Source organism: Apodemus sylvaticus, chromosome 7 (genome assembly GCF_947179515.1).
Source record: "Apodemus sylvaticus chromosome 7, mApoSyl1.1, whole genome shotgun sequence".
Taxonomy (NCBI): domain Eukaryota; kingdom Metazoa; phylum Chordata; class Mammalia; order Rodentia; family Muridae; genus Apodemus; species Apodemus sylvaticus.
This window is the reverse complement of record NC_067478.1, coordinates 17,856,184-17,870,651: the sequence shown is the minus strand read 5'-3', so window position 1 is coordinate 17,870,651 and position 14,468 is coordinate 17,856,184. Positions and strand designations below refer to the sequence as shown.

The 14,468-nt window shown below is 43.8% G+C and overlaps 1 protein-coding gene across 1 annotated transcript in view; it reads right to left on the bottom strand.

The window, feature by feature from the left end:
* Positions 1 to 14,468, bottom strand: part of Col6a6 (collagen type VI alpha 6 chain) — a 135,993-nt gene that overhangs the window by 84,317 nt on the left and 37,208 nt on the right. The window contains exons 4-9 of the mRNA XM_052187444.1: positions 11,650 to 12,246; positions 9,437 to 10,057; positions 7,830 to 8,384; positions 6,539 to 7,096; positions 3,862 to 4,437; positions 340 to 909 (exon numbers count right to left, since the gene is read on the bottom strand). Coding sequence (XP_052043404.1) covers positions 340 to 909; positions 3,862 to 4,437; positions 6,539 to 7,096; positions 7,830 to 8,384; positions 9,437 to 10,057; positions 11,650 to 12,246 — 3,477 coding nt within the window. The remainder of the gene's footprint in view (positions 1 to 339; positions 910 to 3,861; positions 4,438 to 6,538; positions 7,097 to 7,829; positions 8,385 to 9,436; positions 10,058 to 11,649; positions 12,247 to 14,468) is intronic.

Sequence of the window (14,468 nt, the reverse complement as noted above, 5' to 3'; positions counted from 1 at the left end):
TTTTCTCTGTGACATCCTCTTCAATCTCAGAACACAGCTGGACTGTGAGCAATGGCCTCTCTCTCTCCCTTGCATCTTCTAAAGTCAGGCATCTCTATTCACAGGAGAGCCACGCTCCCCCTGGGAGACAGTGTGACTAGGAGCCACAGGGTCCCTATTTCTCTGTTTCTCATTCCATGGTTCACAAAACACACACATTTCATATCCGTGAAAAAGTTCGAATTGAAATCCAGAGGCACAAATCTAAACTCTCCCTCGGCCCCCCAGGGGAGGTAAACAGTTGGAGGAAAATGTCAGTGGAGGCAGTGGGGAAATCAAAATGAAGAACTCCATACTTACTACTCTCACCACCTGAGGTACAGATGTTCCGAACGATCCTTTTCTTCACCTTTTTTAGCTCGTCAAAGTTATCCACCGTCAATTTTTTCTCCGCTGTCCCCGTGATCTGGACCAGCTGCTGGTCATCCACATCCCCGATGCCCACGGAGTAGATGTCCACACCTATGTGTCTCAGCTCTTCAGCAGCCTGAGCCACCTCATCTTGAGACCGGCCATCCGTGAGGACCAGCAGCACCTGAGGGGTACCTGCGTTGATCCTGCTGCCCACGTCTGGCCTAAAGTAATGCTTCACCTTCCTGAGTGCATCTCCGATGTGGGTGTATCCAAAGATCTGCTGGATGCCCTCGATCTGCGTGGATACCTCCTTCTCCCCGGTCAATGTCCCCAGCAGGAACTCTGACCTGTAGCTGTCACTGAACTGTGCCGCTCCCACGCGGACTCTGTTGAGGCTGACATCGAAGTCTTGAACGATCGAGGCCAAAAACTCCTTCATCTTCTGGAAGTCATCTGGATGGATGCTGTTTGAACCGTCCATGAGGAAAACAAGGTCAACCTTCTCAATTTCACAATCTACAGAGAGGAAAGGAAAGGAGATAAGGCCAAGCGATGAGTCTTTAACTGGCCAGGAGTAAATGAAACATCTGCAACTCTACAGAAAGTAGTTTGAAAGTAGTTTCTTATCTCATGCTACTCTGTGGCCATATTAATTGGAGAATAAATAAATTCATATGATCCTTTCATAAAGGTGGCGGGAGTTGGGAGTCATGTACCGCTAACCCATCCTGTCCTGTTTCTCTTAACTCTGTCCGTTTGGTCGTCCTCCATTTTCTGTTTTGACGTGCCAGAGGGCTGACAGCTGTACTACACAAGAGCTTCCCTCAGCATCTGCAGTCGTGTCCTAACCTTTCCAGAAGGCCGGGACAGCAGTAGCACAGCAAACAACATTAACACATATCCACACAGAGATTCAAATAGAAGCAGATGGTCTGTGTTATTGACTTGGCTTCTCTGGTCCAGTTGGTCCAATAAATTTTTTTTTCTGGTTTATTAGGGAAAATGTTAAAAGCAGGCTTTCTGATTTCCATCTGACCTTCCTGTTCTATCAGCTTCCTCTCTCTGGTGTATGTCGGCAAAAATACCAGCCTAAGAAAAAAGAATGTTCTCGAGCACATAATGCAATGTAGTCAGAGATAATTCTGTTTCATTACTGTAGCAAATACGAATCAAACAGAACAAGTGGGGGCGGGGCATTGCTGGCAATAGACAAGCCATGCCTAGCACACACTCATCTGTATCCTTTAACATTACCCTAAGCCCTGTTACTGAAATCCCAGGGCACCCAACACAATCCCAACTTAATTTTTTAAATTACACTTGTGTGTGTGTGTGTGCATGTATGTGTGCATGTGTGTGTACATTAGTGCATAGGTGTTTATGCATACCCATTCATGAAGGCCGAAGGGGGACATCTGGAGTTCTGACTTAGTCTCTCTAAGTCCCTTAAGACAGTGTCTCACTGAAACCGGAGCTAGGCTGGTGCCAATGAGCCCCAGCGACCCTCCTGTCTCAGCTCTCCATGGGGCTAGGCTTACAGGCACAAGTGGCTTTTTACATGGGGCTGGGATCTGAACTCGGGTTCTCACACTTGCTTGCCCAGTGTTCTCACTCTCTAAGCACCTCCTCATCCTCAAGCTAATGCTCAGCATAGTTTCAGGAAAGGGTAAAGGTGGCAGATTTCCTACAGTCCGGATACGAGAGAGAAAAGCAGATATGGCAACTAAATCCTTCAGGAATTGATGAGTGTATCACAGTGCTCTGCTCCTGGTCCACACTGAAGCCTTTCTCGCTTCATGGGGAAGTTTTGGTCAAAAGGTGTAGCTGTCAACTTGCACAGAGGAGAGAAGGACAAAGAAAATTTTAGGTATTGGCCAACAAAGGAAGCTAAGAGTGGGCCTCATTCCTAGTGAAAACAGAGATCGTTAGTTTGCCAGAGAAAAGCTAGTGGCGATTTTTTTTTTTTTTTTTTTTTTTTTTTTTTGGTTTTTTGAGACAGGGTTTCTCTGCATAGCCCTGGAACTCACTCTGTAGACCAGGCTGGCCTTGAACTCAGAAATCCACCTGCCTCTGCCTCCCAAGTGCTGGGAATAAAGTCATTCGACATCACTGCCCGGCTTTAGTGGCTATTTTCTAAGGAGGTAAAGCTCACAACAAACAAACAAACAAACAAGACAAAACCAGAAAAGCTAAATCATTTTGAAAAAGAACTGCATCCACATCTTGGAATTGTGGACCAACAGTGATTGTTCTAATAAAAATATTTTATTTCTTAATATTTTTTAGAACAAAAAATTACTTAGTGTTTCTCCACTGACTAGCCTTCCTGTTTGGAAATCAAATTCTGTCTCTTCTTCAGATAGACTGTGATGGTTTGTATATACTGGCCCAGGGAGTGGCACTATTAGGATGTGTATGTTGGAGTAGGTGTGTCACTGTGGGTGTGGGCTTCATCATCCTAGCTGCCTGGAAGTCAGTTTTCTGCTAGATTCCTCTTCAGAACAAGAGGTAGAACTCTCAGCTCCTCCTGTACCACGCCTGCCTGGATGCTGCCATGTTCCTGCCTTGATGATAATGGACTGAACCTCTGAACCTGTGAGCCAGCCCCAATTAAATGTTGACCTTTATAAGACTTGTCTTGGTCATGGTGTCTGTTCACAGCAGTAAAACCCTAAATAAGACAAAGACCTTGGGGGAAAAAAGTCTAAGAATTGTCTTTCACTTTTTGGGGGTGGGAAGGAGGGGAGCACGGTCACACTATATAGGAGGTCTAGCCTGGAACTCAGAGTGCAGTCTAGGATGGCCTCAAACTGCCTTAGCCTCCTCCAAGTGCAACACCATGTCTAGCAAGATAAAAAGTATTAAGATGGCAGCTGAATGAATGAGTAATGAGTGAGTGTGCATACATGCTCATACACGCGCATACACACACACACACACACACACACACACACACAGGCACACCATCTCTACCTGCCTGAAAGGAAAGATAAACACAACAATGCCAGCTGCCCTCTGCCACGGACCTCAGAGACCCAATTAGGTTAACCCTAACCCTAACCCTAAGTCTGCATTTTTGGTGAATTTGCTTGGTCTGGAGGAGAGAGTGACTTCAGACAATGGTGACGGCCCTTAGGAGGAGACAGAGTGTGACTTTTGGGAGAAAGGCATCTAAGTGGACCTGTGTGCTAATGAAGCATTTTCAAAACTAGCTGAGTTCCCAGTGTTAGAAGGGTCCAGGTGAGAGGAAGAAGCATTTTCAAAAGTTTTTCCACTGGGGAAGAAGGCAAACGAAATATCCTTGAAAGCCTGTCCAACTCTGGGATCCTTCATAGTGCTAGCCTCCTTCTCTCCTCCCAGGAAAGCTTGTTTCCAAATGTTGGTTGGTTGGTTGGTTGGTATCTCACTCATCTGCACGCCCCCCCCCCCCTTTTAATAATTAGGAAAAACTTAGCTGACAAGCCTTACCGACTTTTGAAGAGTTACAGACACTGGCTGACACATCGGAAAATATCCCCTTCAGGCCTCCAAAGGTCTCTACAAAGTAGTACTTGTCACTCGACCCTGCCATGGCCAAGAGTTCCCAGCTGTTGGCACCAGCGATCCCCACAGCCAGGACGAGAATGCCTTTGTCCCTCAGGGCCTTGGCGGTGGCGTTGAGCTTCTCCGCATCGTGAGATTCTCCATCAGTAATCACAATGAGGACTTGGGGGACTCCCTCGTGCAGACGGCTGCCCAGGGCTTTGGTGAACATGTGATCAGAGTAGGCCAGGGCCTCCGCAGTGTAAGTATTTCCACCCATGGGATGGTCATTGAGGATCGCCGAAATCACCTCCGCCTTTGTACCTAGTTTATTCAGGTAAAACAGCACCTCTGGGTCATCCGCATACTTCAGAGCTCCAAACTGGACCTGATTCTTGCCCACATCAGCTTTTTTCACCAAGCCAATCATGAAGTCCTTCATGATATTATATTCTTGAGCGTCAATGCTGCCAGAGCTATCGATGACAAACACCACATCCAAAACTTCAATCCGCTTGCATTCTGCAAAGGAAGGAGAACAAACATTGGAGATTCAGTGTGGAAAGTCCCCCAACTTCCATTTAGGTGGATGGTATTTTCTCTCTATGTGTCGGTTTTCTAACTCTCCAGATAACAGAGATACCTGCTCTGTTATGCTAGTGGTACTTGGAAATCTTCGAGTGAGATTTCAGAACGAGGTAACTATGGAGTGAAACCTAGTACAAAGGTAGAAGAAGGAATGGCCATCCTAAGACCATCAGGAAGACACCCTCCACCTTTAGACTAAACTAAAAAGGAGAAAATTCTAACTGCATAGAATTTGTATATAACTGGTCCCTTCCATATATGCATTTATTAATACAAGTTTATTGGGATATTGAGATTTTATTAGTATCCCATGGGGAAATAAAACAACAACCACAAGAATTTGATATTGATAACTACATTTTTATCATGGTTCTAAATGTTGACTTATTTCTAAGCCTACAATTTTTCCCTTTTGACTTTCTTGAAACATTTATTTCCATTATTAGGACTCATCATAAAAAGTAGGTCAGTTCTCATTTAGCTCAAGTAAGTTGTCCTAACGTGACATTCCCATGAGTTCTAGAGCTTAACTCATCCTTTCTGGAGAAGTGGAATCCTGAGATGGTCATGTGGTCTTTATGTTGCTAGTACGCACTCTCTCTTTGGGTTTTAGGGAAAGTGCAATCCAAATATTTGTTAGCTCATCTATTCTGGAGAAAGGGGACTTTGAGAAAGTACTCCCCCCCCACCCATGCTCAGCTGGCTTTCACATTTCCTTCTTTTGTACTAAACCCCTTGCCAGCCATGTGGTGGACTGTTGAAAACACAAGCGCCAATGTACTCGATGCTGACCAGAGGCCATGTGTATAGAGCCAAAAATCAAATTCCCAAGAAAGGCTGACTCCACTGAAGAACTAGGTCCCTTCAGCCATCTGCTGGCTGTGAAGGTTGCTTGGCGTTCTCAGGGACTTTGGAGTGGGGGTAGGGGAGGGTTGTTTAGCATTGGAACCCTTCAGAGAGCTTGTACTTATGGATGGTTTTGCCAGGAAACAAAAAAACAGATGTTAGTCCTTCTACCAAACACAGAAGATCAACCACCAAACCCTACAGATGGGGTTAAGCTAGCACAACAAGATTTTGGGGAGGGGGGGGGGGAGATGCTAGGGTTCAGCCCATGACCCTGAGAGAACTCCAGCATGGAGTTGCTCCTTCAGCCTGGAGCTTTGGTTCTCCTGCTTCCATTACTCTACAGTGTTATAGGAAGAGTAGAAAGTATGTCCTCTACTTCTCCAAAAGTATCCAGTGCTAGGGTTCACACCTTACAGTCATGTTTTGTACAATTTAGCAGACAGTTCTCACAAACATGTCATTTGAACAAATTGATGCTAAGCCAAAACCTGAGTCTTTCTGCTCAGGGGGCTACTAGGTTCCTCTATCAACTGCCTTAGCAGCTCACGGGTGTTCTAATGGCACACAGCATATAAGGTTGGGCCCCTCAATGGAAAGTAGGGCCAACCATGATAGGACTTTGCCCATAGAGTCACACTGAAACTAGACCCACAGCTGATGTGACAGCCTTGTGTAGCACCCTCCTCTGCTCTGTTTTGCTTTCCTTCCTCTCTTCCTGGAAGCACTTCCTCAGTAGACCACTTCCACAAGAGCTCTTGACAATGCCCCTCCCTTTCCAGGGAACCTGACATAAGACCTGGGGACATCATGGTTCTTAAAGGAGTAATTAATCACCTTAGGACTATGACGTGTCTGCAAATGGAAAGGCTATAGGCCCAAATCATTCTTTTGTGAATTTATTTTTATACAGGGGGTGGGGGAAGACACTGAGCCAAGATTTTACCCTGTATCCCAGACTAGCCCGAAACTCATTATGCAGTCTAGGCTGGCCTTGAACTCGTGGCTGCTTTCCTTGTCTCAGAGCTTGCATACTATAAGTACAGCTGTGAGCCACCATCCCCAGCTCTTAACTCCAAAGGTCAAAGGCACTAAAACAAATATTTCAAGTAAGAAGCTTTCAGCATCCAAATACAATTCTATTAATGCAATGGTAAGCAGCAGTAAGTATTGGGTTACCCATGCTTACCTTCACGGGGACTACAGATTCCCAGAACAAGATCATCTTCAATATGCTGCAGAATGTCAAAATTCTCAACATAGAAAACCATCTCTCGCTTCCCACTGATCTCCTCGAGCTGGGTGACATTGGAGCCAAATACTCCCACAGAATAGATAATCACACCTTCTTTTCGAAGGGCTATTGCTGGGTCCCTTACTATGTCCTGAGCCTCTCCATCCGTAATAAGAATGAGGAACTTCCTGACGTTGGGCCTGGCCCCCTTGTCAGGACTGAAGTACTGGGACACGAAGGTCAGGGCACTGCCCGTCAAGGTTGTTTCTCCAATGTGAGTCATTTGGTCAATGGCGTTGGCAATGTCACTTTGAGACCTGAATGTGTCGAGCTGAAACTCCTCCTTGTTTTCATGGCTGAACTGGACCACGCCAATTTGCACCCGGTCAGGCCCAATCTGGGATTTGCTCACCAGGTTCTTCATAAACGTCTTCATCTTGCTGAAGTTTTCAGGTCCAATGCTCCAGGAACTGTCCACCAGAAACATGATGTCGGCTTTCATGTCTCTGCAGGCTGTGTGGGAGAAACTGGGATGTTTATGTATATCGCTACATATAAAAAATTAAGAGTTCACTGAAAAACACAGATCACAAATAATTCTGCGATCAAGCCCAGTGTATCTGTCATAAAGATAGTTAGGCAAATAAAGAATCGCAAGCAATAAAAGCCGAAACTATTCTGTTCTTTGGTAGTTGGCTCAAGCATCTCAATTTCAGCACCATCTGAAGCCAGGTCATTTTTACTATAGCAATACTCTGAATTGTTGATCTGTAAGATGGTTAGCAAACATCCTGGCTTCAGCTATTCAGTAATGCTAAGAGAAATCCCTACTTAAGACGCCAGAAATTTATCTACAAGTTACCAAATACTCTCAGATAGTAAAAAACCATGAGCAGAAAATTACTGACTCAGCACTCCAGAGAAATTCAGACAAGTTCATTTATAAAATGAAATGTCCATCAGATAGCCACGCCCCTCTTGTATCATATATATGACACCTAATAATACATCTTAGCAGGGGTCTGTGGGGAAGAGGCTAATTAATACTCATTGGAGAGAAAGTCTCCACATAGCTCTGTCATTCTTCAGATATTAAATTATACTACAATGAGGTTTTGCTTTGTTCTGGAGAGAAAATACCACACAGGTCAACAATCTCAATTTAGAAATGTGGGTCATCCGTCTAGACTAACAGCACCCTTTGTGAGCTGCTGCTGTCTGAAGAGCAAGCCATGTCATCTCCTACCTTCTTCAGCACAAATCTCCTGGACCACTTGGTTCCTTATGTTCCTCAAGGCATCGAATTCATGGACGTAGTAAACTCGCTTTTCCTCGCCCGAGATCTCCCGCAGCTGGGTTTGGTTGGCTTCCTTGACACCGATCGCATGCACTCGGATGTTTGCCTCTCTCAGCTTCTGTGCGGGCTCCAGGACGCTGTCCCGGGACACACCATTTGTCAGAACCACCAGGTGACGCGGCACTTTGCGGTCCTTCTTTGTTCTTTGCAGCAGCTCCAATGTGAAGTTCAGGGCTGCGCCCGTGTTGGTATTCCCGCCCATCTGCCTGATGTTCTCGATGGCCTTTCCCAAGTCGGGCTTGTTAGTATACTTAGTAATCTCAAATTCCAGGTCCCAGGTGTCGGCATACTGCACGGCCCCTACTCGCACCTTGTGGGGAGCAATGTTGAACATGCCCACCACCTCGGACAGGAAGGTCTTCATTTCATGGAAGTCTGTGGGCTGGATGTTCCCAGAACCATCGATGAGCAGATAGATATCGGCTTCCTCTGTGTCCACGCAAGCTGAAATGGAACCAAAGAGACCAATGTGGCATCTGGGGCAGATATAAAAGAGACTTGAGTACACATAAGGAAGATGGCTATCATAAGAAGAAGGAAGAAGAGGGAAGAGATTCCAGGCATTGAGGACTTGCTTTTGAAGCTTGGGATGGGGGCTCAGCATCAATTGGAGAAAATTTGTTGTTCCTGATACTTTAAGACTATAACCCTAATTCTTCAACATAAATAAGGATAAATATACATATAGGAATATTAGAAATTTCTCTTTGCAACTTGTTTTTCTCCTTTAGCAAGTAATATTTGGAGATAAAGAAATATAACATGGAATAAAGGGTGTGTAGCAGGATACTATGAACATGTGAGTTCTCTTTCCTAGTATCTAGAAAAATGTATTTACTTCTTGCCTTCTCCTACACCTGGACTCCAGTGGGAATGTGGTTAGGGACCTTGAGTGTAGGACACTGTGACACAGTAAATAAGCTATAAATGATTGCTGCATAATGAATACAAATAGGTTTGCATATACATAGATAAAATTTTGCATAGCATCCATGGGTATTTATGTACATGTATATAAAACACTGTGCACTTGCAAATATACAATCTGTTCTCTCTCTAAATGTACAGGCAATAGGTTGTTACTTAAATTAATCTGTCTATACAAATCAGGTTTCTTATTTATTCTCTAATTTGGCCTTGGATTAAAGGATGAGAAATGTGAGTAATAATGAAGTAGAGGGAAGCCCAGGGGAGACTCGGGAGGCAAAGAATTATAGCCAGCAAAAGAGGCAGAATAGGAAATGATTCCAGGGTGTGTTGAAGTAACTGGTCCAATTAAAGCCATGCTAAGGAGGAAATCCTTCTCCCAGGCTCTCATTTCAGCTGTTTCTTAGTGTCCTCCAACCTGGACTTCCTAGTATCCAGCTAAACTTAAAATTAGGAATTATCATTCCACCTACCCACTTCAGCACCCCTGAGTCCCTTCTGTATATAAAACACTCAAAAGACAAGGATAAAGAAGGCTCTAGAATGACCTTCTCCCAGAGAGGCTTTACCAGATTTGAGGGTCTCAGTCCGTTCTGAGAAGACGGACACGGTGTGTGTGATTTGGTTCCGCAGCTTCTTTAGGAATGTCTGGTTGCGGGTGGCCAGCTCAGAGAAGTTGCTCAGTTTGGAGGTGAACTGCTCGGCAGGGTGGGAGGCGATCTTCTCCAGCTGGTCTGGGTTAGCCCCCTCTATGCCCATGGTAAAGATGGTCACTCCCTCCCGCCGGAGGTTGGCAGCTGCCTTGGTCACATTGTCTTCTGAAGCTCTGTGGGTCACCAGCACAGCAATCTGAGGTACCCCTTGGTTCTTCCGACTGCCCTTCTGTGCACTGAAGACTTCCTTCCTAGTCTTTCTGAGGGCAGCTCCTGTGTAGGCCTGCCCTACATGAGGGGACAGATCCTGTATGTGCTGCAAGACCTCCGTCTTGTTGATACCCATGTTCAGAGAACTGATCACCCTTGTCTCGTTGCTATAGGTCACCAGACCAACTCTCATGCAATTTTCCTTTATGTCAAGGGCAGAGACACTTTCACCCAGGAATGCTTTAAGATGATCTAGGTCCTCTTGGCTCCCATTGATGGCCATATCCAACAGGAATACCACATCAGCCACAGAAGGGCCTTGGCAAGCTGTGTGAGGAGAAAAAGAAATGAGTGAGCACAGTTATCACAGGAGGGTCAGCACCTCTGCTGAGTGGAAGACATATAGACATACTTGAGCTCTGCTATGTAAAGGTGCTTTGATGGGACTGTTTATAAATATATATAAAATATATCTTTTATTTTATAAAATTATAAAGTGAGATGTAGTGTTTACCTCATAGAGTTGGCTTAGATATTATATAGACGATATACTTAACATAGAGCCTGATAGATACAATTCATTCAAGGAACATTAGCTATTAATGTGAAAATCATTTAGGTACCACCTTTATTATACTCAAAGAGCTCAAACCTAAATATTGCAAAGGAATAGTAACGGGTACATTTTCAATTATTTGGGAAAGTTTGGGAAAGAGGCTAGTAGTAAAGATTTGCATGTCCATAAGTTGCCACAAGGAAAGCATTCTGTAGAGTCAATAGGTCATCTCAAGCTGATTTAACCAAGGGGGCAGACTGTGGAGAACACAGAAGCTAATTCAGAATCAAACAGCAGAATAAGCAATGTGGGGTTCAGGCTACCTGACTAGAAACCAGAGGACTTCACCCAGCTCTGGCCACACACGGCTGGTTGCCACCAGGACACCTCATACCACGTAAGCTCTTTGCTTCAGAATAGGATTTGAATTACCAGAGACTGGCTTCAGTCTTAGGATTCTGTGGTTACACTATGTGGTTTCTGAAGCTAAAGGCTTCTCCAAAACCAGTAAATAAACTGGCAGCAAGAACAACAACCCAGGGAGGTGGCTAATAGCGACCTGGGTGGCAAGGAGGAGGTACTGCAGAACTTTTAAATCAGGAGCTAAATAGGCTATGAAAAGATCCAAGGCTCATGGAATTCTTTTCTTTCTTTCTTCTTCTTTTCTTCTTCTCTTCTTCTTCTTCTTTTCTTCTTTTTTCTTCTTCTTTTCTTCTATTCTTCTTGTCTTCTTCTTCTTCATCTTCTTCTTCTCTTCTCTTCTTCTCTTCTTCTCCTCCTCCTTCTCCTCCTTCTCCTCCTCCTCCTCCTTCTTCTTCTTCTTTCTTCTCCTCCTTCTTCTTTCTTCTTCTTTTTCTTAATGCCACAATCTCTGTAACTCCTTGAACATATAGAGATATTTAATACCTGAAAAAATCTACCCATTGGAAGAAAAGGGTATTCACAGGACTTTAATTCTCTTCCCACCTTGATTTTTCAAAATCATTTTGACATTGGTCCTATGCACAGAGCCTCAGCTCACGGTCCTGGTAAATCTTGTTATCTCTTGGACACACTTAGAAGAACTGCCCCCATCAAACTGGCCTGTGAACATGTCTCTGGAGCCTTTCCTTGACTGCTAATTAATGGAGGAGGACTCGGCCCACTGTGGGCAACACCATCCCTAAGCAAGAAAGTACACTAGAAGGAGCCAGCTAGCGAGCAGTGTCCTTCCATGTTCTAATTCAGTTCTTGATTGAATTTCCACACCAACATCGTTCGACAATGGATTGTAAACCTATAAGCTCAATTAAACCCCTTTCTCCCTACTTTGTGTTTGGCCAGTGTCTAATCACAACAATACAAAGAAAATTAGGATACCCACCTTCTACAATAATGTCATCAGCCATTCCATCCCTGTACTGAGTGACATCCTTGATGATCTGTGTCATATTCGGGGCAAACATGCTGAGGTCTCTGGCAGTCCTGAGGTTGAAATGGAACTGAGAGGTGGCCATGGCCTTCAGGTTTTCCTCAGAAGCCTTCTGCACCCCCACAGAGATGATTTTCACCCCATCGTCCCGAAGGGCCTTCGAAGCCTCTTCCACATCATCCTCAGACTCCGCCGAGGCTAGCACCACCAGGATTGGGGGGAACTGTTTCTTGTCTCTTCCGTTTGAGGGAGCAGAGAAATAGGTCCTGTGAGCCTCCTGCAGGGCATTCCCTATCTTCAGGGAGCCACCGATGAACCCGAAGTTCTTCTTCAGGTGGTTCAGCATGGGGTTCCTGTTCTTGAAGGTGTCCAGCTGGAACTCACTGTGGAGAGCATCGCTGTACTGGGCCAGGGCCACACGGTACTTGTTGGCCTCTATGGGGAGGCTGCTGATCATCTTGTGGATGAAAGTTTTCACAAGAGGAAAGGACTTAATCCCTAGGTGATCTGAACTGTCCACCAGAAATACCACATCTGCATACTCTGGGCCTATAAAATCATAGCATAGCAAAAAGTTTTAGAAATTTTTTGTCATGTTTAATGCCAAACACACATACACACCATGTATACAAATAGAAAATTAGTAAAAAAAAAAATCTTAGTACCTTCCTGACAAATTGAACAGAATAATTTAACACCACATAATCTCTCAGGACAAGAAGCGTTTGTTTCTTGGTGTGGTGAGAGCTTCTCATTTGAAAGCTTTGCAACAATGAACACATTTTGCAAACAATTAGCCAACTGGAAATAGGTAAACTTATCAAAGTAAAATGGTTAATAAAAAGTAGTTTATTCTTTAATGGGCAATTTCCTCCTGTACGCTTTATGGGATCTGGGATGTGGGCACATGTGCACACATGCATGCACACACAACACACATGCGCATGCTCAGTCATGTACACATACATCAAAACATTGAACATGTTCATTTGAATCATATTTTTTCAAATTGGTTAGAAGTATGAAACCTGAGCATCTTTCACTGCGATTCTCACCTAAGTGACGCCTCGAGTTATCTGATCAATCTGCAGACATTATTTTTATATTAAAGTGTTGAGTGGATGAAGCTTAAGAGATCATGAATGCACAGGGCTGGCCTAGTCTGCAGGAAAGTTATTTCTAATACATTCAGTAAGCCATAGGAGTGAGTATCATGATTGATAAGTTTATTTTCTCATATACAAGATATGATGACAGCAAACAACTTGAGGTGAGAAATGAGACTATAATCTTAGTTTCTATTAAAGCATATTTTATGTTGGAACACAAAAACTTTTCTGAACTTTAAACAATTAATTTGCAAGCCATCTAGGACTTTAGTAGTATATATACATATGTTATATACTATCATTATACAATCAAACATATAAATTACATAAATTATGCATATGTATATATATAATATGTATTATATATACATATGTGTATATAATATATGTACATATATAAAGAATGACATAGTCTAATGTACTCCAGGCTATCTTTGAACTTTTGATCTCCTGCTATCACTTCCCAAGTGCTAGAATTACAGGCATGAGCCCATCACCATGCTAGGCTCTGCAATCCTATTTCTACTTTATAGGAAATCATAGTCTAAACTAGTTCCACTCACTGACAGCTTTTTGTCTGGCCTGTGAACTTTATTATAAAGGAAGACAGGTAAGTTGTATGTGCTTGTGTTTGCCTTATATGAGAAAACACAGTGCAGTTGGATTATGTGATAGGAAACCTTCCTGTCATCAGCTCATTCTACGAGCATCATTAAGTTATTCAGTATACATGAGCCCTAATCTTCTCTGCTTTAAAACATGCAGGTTCAATTAGCAAACACCCAGGCTATTTCCTTACTTCAACCTCTTATCACAGATGGTTACTAGATAAATTCCTATAAAGTCATACTATCTCCTGTTTTCTTCTGTTGTGACTAAGAAAGCAGCCCTGGCTTCCATCATCAAGTCTCTGGGAGCATCTGACCAAAGCTCAAGGGATAAGTTTGTCCATTCTCATCTTTCAAGTGACCTCATCCCCAGCAATCTGAGACTCTTGACTTGATCACAGAGCCAGAAACATTTAGCAGAAGACTGAGCAAAGGGCCAGTAGGACCTTTTTCCAAGGGAAGTCTGGATGGTCCAGAGAATCCTGCTCAGGGTGGTTTGCTATACCACCGTCAGTGACCTTTCTCTTCATGCATTAGCTCCTACATCTTGTGTAGGAAAGACATGTGGTTGATTATCAGTGAGACAGTTCAGGTCCTTTATAATGCCTAAACCATGAAATCTGTGTGTATGGGGGGTAGGGGTGGAGATTGACTCTTCTTACAATGCTTTAGACTCAGAGAGACAGCAGATCATATTTTGAGGGCAAAGTCTAGTTTATCTCCACAAAACTTGTTTCAAGATTAGAATCCTAGAGGAAGCCATAAAAACCAGTGTAGGTGGTCCTGGACATGAGCTGGCCAGCACTTACACCAACTACTTAAGCAGGGCCAGAGGAGGCGGTGGAAGGTGTTTTGAACTTCATTTCACTGGGCATGAGTTACTGACCACAATTACTGTCAGTGACAGCTAGGAGCTCTCTCCAGGGTAAACACAGACTCGCTTTTATAAGCATAAGTCAAACAAACTGCAGGGGCAGGCAGCAAATCTACATATTTAGCCAAAGCAACTTCAGTCAAGGCAATTAAAAACAGAGACATTCTAAATTTTCCAGTG